This window comes from Octopus bimaculoides, chromosome 1 (genome assembly GCF_001194135.2).
Source record: "Octopus bimaculoides isolate UCB-OBI-ISO-001 chromosome 1, ASM119413v2, whole genome shotgun sequence".
Taxonomy (NCBI): domain Eukaryota; kingdom Metazoa; phylum Mollusca; class Cephalopoda; order Octopoda; family Octopodidae; genus Octopus; species Octopus bimaculoides.
Window position 1 is genome coordinate 17,645,924 of NC_068981.1, and position 8,026 is coordinate 17,653,949.

The 8,026-nt window shown below is 38.8% G+C and overlaps 1 protein-coding gene across 1 annotated transcript in view; it reads left to right on the forward strand.

Moving 5' to 3' along the window:
• The window catches only part of LOC106873466 (uncharacterized ENTR1 family protein), an 11,323-nt gene extending 4,963 nt beyond the window's left edge, over nt 1-6,360 (forward strand). Inside the window, exons 2-5 of the mRNA XM_014920846.1 lie at nt 293-492; nt 1,349-1,472; nt 2,680-2,906; nt 5,572-6,360. Of these exons, the coding sequence (XP_014776332.1) occupies nt 293-492; nt 1,349-1,472; nt 2,680-2,906; nt 5,572-6,360 (1,340 nt within the window). The remainder of the gene's footprint in view (nt 1-292; nt 493-1,348; nt 1,473-2,679; nt 2,907-5,571) is intronic.
• Nucleotides 6,361-8,026: the final 1,666 nt, after the last annotated feature.

An 8,026-nucleotide genomic window follows, 5' to 3' on the forward strand; every position in this document is an offset into this window, starting at 1 on the left:
ACTCTGCCAAATCAGATTGGAGCCTGGTACAACCTTCTGGCTTGCCAGTTCTCAATCAAACTGTCCAACCCATGCCAGCATGGAAAGCAGACGTTAAACAACAATGATGATGATGATGATATACCAAAGAGAAGGGGAGAGCAACCATGACACTTGCTGGACCCTACACAGAAAATATCAATGTGGGCAATGTTCTGTTTGAACTTCAGTGTTCATTAATTAAAATGTTAATAATGATGTCCTTGACCTTGTTGCAATTCCTCATTAAACTAAAACACTTTCTGTTTTCCAGAAAAGTCCAAAAGTCAAGGAGAACTTCATCCAGGAGTCATATGTAACAAGTGTGGTAAACAAGTTCGTGGAAACCGTTACAAGTGTTTAATATGTCAAGAATATGAACTGTGTGAAGATTGTGAAAATCTAAGAGTTCATCTGGAACATGCAGTCATCAGAATTCCATCTCCAAGCACTCTTTGGATGCCACTGGTAACGGTAAGAATTAGTTCCATTTAACTGTTTAGTATAAGTAACCTTCTCTATTTTAGAGGTCCATTGTTGACAAGTTTTCTTCAACAACTTCTTTCTCTATTTATACCTCATGTATTAATGTTCTTTATGTGTACATATATGCCTGTGTGTGTGTGTGTGTGTGTAAAACATATCTGACTAGCTAGTTTTATATGTGTGTGTAGTATGTGTACAAGTGTATGTCCTCATCATCATTATCATCATCGTTTAATGCCCGCTTTCCATGCTAGCATGGGTTGGACGATTTGACTGATGACTGGCGAACCAGATGGCAGCACCAGGCTCCAATCTGATTTGGCAGAGTTTCTACAGCTGGATGCCCTTCCTAATGCCAATCACTCCAAGAGTGTAGTGGGTGCTTTTACATGCCACCGGCACGAGGGCCAGTCAGGTGGTACTGGCAACAGCCACACTCAAAATGGTGTTTTTTACATGCCACCTGTACAGGAGCCAGTCCAGCAGCATTGGCAACAACCTCGCTCGAATGGTTTTTCACGTGCCACCGGCAAAAGTGCCAGTAAGGCGACGCTGGTAACAATCACACTCAAATGGTGCTATTTACGTACCACTGGCACGGAAGCCAGACAGCTGCTCTGGCAATGATCACACTTGGACAGTGCTGTTAGCGCTCCACTGGCACAGGTGCCAGTCATCGAATTTGGTTGTTTGTATATACAAATATATATGTATCTGTATCAAGCTGATATAATCTCTCCCTTTCCCTCGCTCCTTTCTTCCACTCTCTCTCTCTATCTCTCTCTCCCTCTATCTATTTATCTGTCTATCTATCTATCTATCTATATATATATCTTCTTAATAGGTTTCCAGTAATCCAGTATCACCAGCTGTGAAAAATAAACCTGTAGACTTCAACCAATCCACCAGGTGTAATGCTATTCCTTTTGATATCCATGAATACCAGCCACCACTTCAATCACGTCCAGGTGAGTACATCACTTCCACAGATGTCTAACCCTAATTCATTATGGAGACGATAAAACTCCAGCAATTACGTAATAGTGTTTGCTTTGGAGATTTACATTAATTTTTAATAGTAAATTTTAAAACCAGTCTTTCCAAGATCTTCCTGATATAAATTACTGCATCTCACTCTCTCTTCTTCACTCTAGGGAGTAAAAACTTAATGCTTTCAATTTCCCTAAAAGTTCAGCTCCAGTATAAAGGTAATCTTCTCGGGACTGTAACTAACAATGATAATTTATAACCCTTTTGGTATCAATCCACTTGAGACTGTTCCTACTTTTAAGCTGCAGTCTTCCTATTTTAAAGTGATCTAAATTAAAACCTTCCATCAAAATGTCATGTTAATTTATGTTCCAAAAACCGATTCAATAATGGTAAAGTTATTTTACTAACCAGCAGAACATATCTCTGCTGTAGCTACCATCAGGGCACCAGATCATACCAAAAGAACATAGCATTCTATACTACCTAACATTATCTCTTGAATATTTTTCTCTATTGTTTAGTCAGTGAATGATTTATGATTTATGATTTATGATGCAGGCAGAATCATTAGCACACCAAGCAAAATGCTTAATGGTATTTTGTCCATCTTTACATTCTGAGTTCAAATGACACCAGGGTTGACTTTGTCTTTCGTCCTTTCAGGATCAATTGAATAAGTACCAATTGAAATCTGGGGGGTCAATGTGATTAATTTGCCCCCTCTCTCCTGAAATTGCTAGCCCTATGCCAAAATTTGAAAGCAGTTTTGTTTCTCTTTCACTGGATATCAATGTTAAAAAACCAAAAAGAGCTCCACCACCCCCACTGCACCCCCACACTGAGTAAAGCAAGGAAGAGAGTGGATGTGAATTACAACCTAATGCCAAACTAACTGACCAATTATGAGCTCCAGTTGATGACAACAACAACTGACCAACAGAGATGAAAAAAAATCATGTTTTTAGACTGCATAAACTGGTGACCAACAGCTTTGTCTTAAACCAGTTGCTGCGGACCTGTGTCAGTGACCAGGTCAAAATTGGTGCAAAGAAAATAGTGACAGCAAATGATAAATGTTTAAGTGAAGCTAACAGTCTGTGTGCATTTCTGAATGGCTAATATGTACTTTCCACATTGTAATTATAAAAAAAAAAATTTACTTCCTGTTTGTTATTTTATCAGGTTTTGCTGCGGCAATGTGTGACCCCTTCATGCATGACTGGTCCTTACTCTCAGACTCTGCTAACGCTAGTTCTTTGAGTCCTGGCAGTGGAGTTTCTAGAATTATTGATTCTATTACACATGATGAAGATATTCCTCGATCGGGTGGAACACATCAGCTGCCAAAGAAACCCATGTCTAGAAGTCTCTTTGACTTTGATGATGATGACGATGATGATGATGGAGAGGTAAGTTGACAAAGCAAAGAATGAAGTTCAGAAAATGGAATGGGTTGTTGTGCCTTTGAGAAGAGGAGAATTCTATCATTGCAAACAGAATCCTTCATCAAAGAATGCTATGTTCATGAATTAAAACAGCCTTCATAGAAATTCTACAGCAAATCTAATTTAAAATACTTAGAACAAGACCAACGAGATATTGCTAAATTGTTAGTAGTAGTAGTAGTAGTAGTAGTAGTAGTAGTAGTAGTAGTAGTAGTAGTAGTAGTAGTAGTAGTAGTAGTAGTAGTAGTAGCAGCAGCAGCAGCAGCAGCAGTTGTAGTGGTAGCTGCTTGTGGTAGTGATAGTGGTGATGTTTAACCCCAGGTCAACCTCAATCCAGTAGAATTTATGACCATCCCATCTTTTGCTCAGATATCCTTACTATCTAGGTCACATTATCCAATATGTCTTGCAATTTTTTGGAGTTGTTAGTATATAATTTGAGGGAAATTTGGCTGCCATTTCTAGCAGAGCAGGCAACCAAATACAAGCTATATTATAGGCTTGAAATGCAGTTATCCTCCAAGTGTTACTGAAAACCTTGTTCTTATGTGGAATTCCATAACATGGAAATTAATGGGAAAACAAAATAATCCTACATTACAGACAGATTTTCAGGAATGAAACATTTCTAGAATGTGGGAAATGCAGGAATTTAGTCATCTTTTATCGATTACTCATTTCAGTCATTACACTGCAGCCATGCTGGAACACCACCTAGAAGGATTTCATTTGAATGAATCAACCCCAACACTTACGTTTTTTTTTTTTTAAAGCCTGGTACTTATTCTATCAGTTATTTTTGCCGAACTGCTAAGATATGAGGACAGCAACACAGTTGTCAAGCAGTGGCGAGGGACAAACAGACATAAAGCACAATCACACATGCACACACACATGTTCACACAAAAACACACATATACAATAGGCTTCATTCAGTTACCAAATCCACTCACAAGGCTTTGGTTAGCCTGAGGCTATAGTAGAAGACATTGGGTCAAAGTGCCATGCAGTGGGACTGAACCCTGAACCATGTGGCTGGGAAGCAAACTTTTTACCACAGAGCTATGCCTGTAGAGGTGGTGGAAAGCACAAATTCAGTTTTTATAGATGTGGAGCATAAGTCTTATTAAATATTGTATAATTAATGTAACTATCGTTATTGTGTCATCTACAACTGGATACTTGGATCACCTGTGACACAGATAGGGTAATAACATCAGTTAAATTGTGTTTTAGGAACAAATGAGACCGCCATCATCATCATCATCATCATCTTCATCATCATCATCATCGTTTAACGTCCGCCTTCCATGCTAGCATGGGTTGGACAATTTGACTGAGGACTGGCAAACCAGATGGCTGCACCAGGCTCCAATCTGATCTGGCAGAGTTTCTACAGCTGGATGCCCTTCCTAATGCCAACCTCTCCGAGAGTGTAGTGGGTGCTTTTACGTGCCACCAGCATGAAGGCCAGTCAGGCGGTACTGGCAGCAGCCATGCTCAAAATGGTGTATTTTACGTGCCACCTGCACTGGAGCCAGTCCAGCGGCACTGGCAACGATCTCGCTTGAATGTTTTTTCATGTGCCAGTAAGGCGACGCTGGTAACGATCACGCTCAAATGGTGCTATCTACGTGCCACCAGCATGGAAGCCAGACAGCTGCTCTGGCAATGATCATGCTCGGACGGTGCTCTTAGTGCTCCACTGGTACAGGTGCCATCACAATTTTGCTTTCACTTGCCCCAACAGGTCTTTGCAAGCCGAGTTTAGTGTCCAATGAAGTAATCACTTAATGTCCATGTTCCATGCTGGCATGGATTGGATGGTTTGACAGGATCCAGTCAGCCCAAGGACTGCATCGTCCTTTAGTGTCTTCTGTGGTATGGTTTCTACCCTTCCTAATGCCATCCATTTTACAGAGGCAGTTATATACCACTATCTGTATGGGAACTTGATTTTGTGTTATTAGGTCTTCTCATTCAAGTATGGAACTCAACATACTTGATAAACAAATACGAAGAAAATAGTGAAGTATTAGTAGAATATAGTTCATATTAATACTACTATAACACATCTTTCCTCATTACCATCTACAATTGTGCTCACCATTATTATGATTTTTCTATTATTGTTTTTCATTTCTTAACATGTTTGGCCTAATCAAATTTCTCACTCTCCAACGATATCTTACATCACATTTTACTAAATTATTAAATGAATGATTGTACTTCTAATACAATCATAATGTCATAAAAACATTTTTTTAAATAATCACACATCATTTAAAGAGACTGAATTCTGGCATAAATTTATTATATTGTTATCTTAATTACTGTATATAAAATAATCACTTCACCTTTCACCACACATTATTTTATTATTTTATTGACTTGGCACAGACAGTATAGAACTTGTCTAGATGTTTTATGATTTTTGATTGATCTCTCTTTCGTTCAAATTTCAATCTTAAGAACATTCCTTTGTTTTAAATGTTTGTCATGATCGAGGTCTTGTGCCTGAGATATTCACTCATCTTTCCTATTTTCACCCTTATATGTTTCTTAGTTTACTAAATATTTTATAATCGTTTCCTGGTTCTCTTTTGTTTGTATTTTTGGCTTATTAAAGTTACCAAAAGAATCAACACCTGAGGCGAAACCAAACAAACCTGAAGGGAAACCATTAGCAAGCATTGGTCCAAAAGATAACAAGCTTGATGAGAAACCCTTACCAATCACCAAACCAAAACCAAAACAAGCTGAAACTGTTGAACTACCATCAAGTATTTCTGGTAATTCTACCCTAGGATCTCATTCACCTCCAAAGTCAAACCAGATAACAGAAGAGAAACCATCTCCTTCAGCCACTTCCATGGATTTTCCTGAAAGTCTAGAAAGTTCTTACTCACAATCTCAGCATGTTTCTAAATATGCAGATTCCTTAAACAAATCAAGAGAAGAAAGTCACTCAACAGCAGCTGTTAGCAACATAGGTGGTGCTGAAGCTGATGTATCACCTGACAGCTTAACATTGACCAATCAGGCTACAGCCATTACACAAGCGGATCCTGAGAAAACTGATGCAGCTACAAATGACAGTTCTGAAGACATACTACTTTCTAATAGTAATGGTAATACTACAGCTACTACTACTACCAACAATAACTCTACAGAGGAGGGTGAAGTTGCTTCAAGAGAAGAGAACAGAAGCAATGAGGTAACATCAAATAATTCAGAAGACAATGAGACCACGACAGAAACAACTCCAGCAGCAGAACAACGAAGAAACAGAACCTCACCATCGGTTGACTACAATTTGTATTACCCTAAAAGTAAAAATTTCATTTTGTTTTTTTTAGATTTACTAATGCATGTTGCTTTCATTGAATCTACATGTGGCCGAGAAAAATGTTTTTGAAGACTAGACATGTGTGTATTTATATATATGTATGTATGTATAGATAGACAGACAGCAGGCAGGCAGGTAGGTAGGTAGGTAGGTAGGTAGATAGGTAGATAGATAGAGAGAGAGAGAGAGAGAGGTTGATAGAGAGAGAGAGAGAGAGAGGTAGACAGACAGACAGACAGATAGATAGGTAGGTAGGTAGGTAGGTAGGTAGGTAGATAGATAGATAGATAGATAGATAGATAGACAGGCAGGCAGAAAGACAAGTAGGTAGGTAGATTCCACATAGTTTTCGTCTTCCAAATTCACTCACAAGGCATTGGTTAGCCCAGGGTTATAGTAGAAGATATTTGCCCAAGGTGCCATGCAGTGAGAATGAACCTGATACCATGTAGCTGCAAACCACAAAGCCATGCCTGTACAGATGCATGCACATTTGTGTGTGTGTGTGTGTGTGTGTGTATGTCTGTCTGTCTGTGTATGTGTCTCTGTCTCTGTCTGTGTGCATGTGTCTGTGTTCTCTGGCTCTGTGTATTTGTCTATGTGTGTGCATATCTTTCACTAACATATCCACAACTCCGGATCAGTTAGAAAACCAAAAACAAAAAAAAAAACTGGTGCTTTCAAATAAAAATGTCCTCCCTGATGTTTATTCTGCCAAGTTAGACATCAGAAACGCTGTGAACCAATGAGAGGGTCATTGGAAATCCTTAACCATCGATACTATTGCTCACTTAGTACAATATAAAATAAATCACATGATCACATGACTGGCCAGACTATCAGATTTTGTTACACATCACTGGTCACTATGCACTTTACATCATTTTAGTCTTCAAATGATGCCACGCCACTGCCTGGGAGGCTAGCATTCCACCCTGATTGAAAAGGAGACTGGAGCAATATAAAATGAAATGTTTTGCTCAAAAACACGAAGCACTGCCCAATTTGGGAATTGAACCCTTAATCTAGCAATCATAAGTGTAACAGCCTAACCACTAGGCCATATGCCTTCACTATAAGATAAATAGATTAATAAATTAATTAATGACTGGCTCCTGTGCCAGTGGCACTTAAAAAGCACCATTTGACCATGGTCAGTGCCAGTCAAAAACACCCACTGCACTCTCAGAGTGGTTGGCATTAGGAAGGGCATCCAGCTGTAGAAACCTTTCCAGAACAGATGCAGCCTCCTGGCTTACCAGTTCTCAGTCAAACCGCCCCACCCATGCCAGCATGGAAAGCAAACATTAAAACGACGATGACAATGATGACGATGACAATGATGACGAAGACGATGATGAATAAATAACTAAATGTTGTATGGGATACATGAGGTTGTTTTGGGTTCCTGAGCATGGCACATACCTCGGCTTGTTTTAGTGAAGCTGTCTGTCTGGAAACAACTAACATTCGATCTTTCACACTTGACTAATCATTTGAGCAGCTTTAAAATTTTTGTGACATCCATTCATACGAAAAAACATTGAAGTTAGTAAAAAACTTATGGCGTATGTTTGTATATATTCCTGTGTGTGTATGAATTCATGCTTACACACGCACACATATATATATGCATGACTTTACATATGTATATGTGTGTATATATATATATGTATATATGTATATATGTGTGTGTATATATATATATATGTATATATGTATATATGTGTGTGTA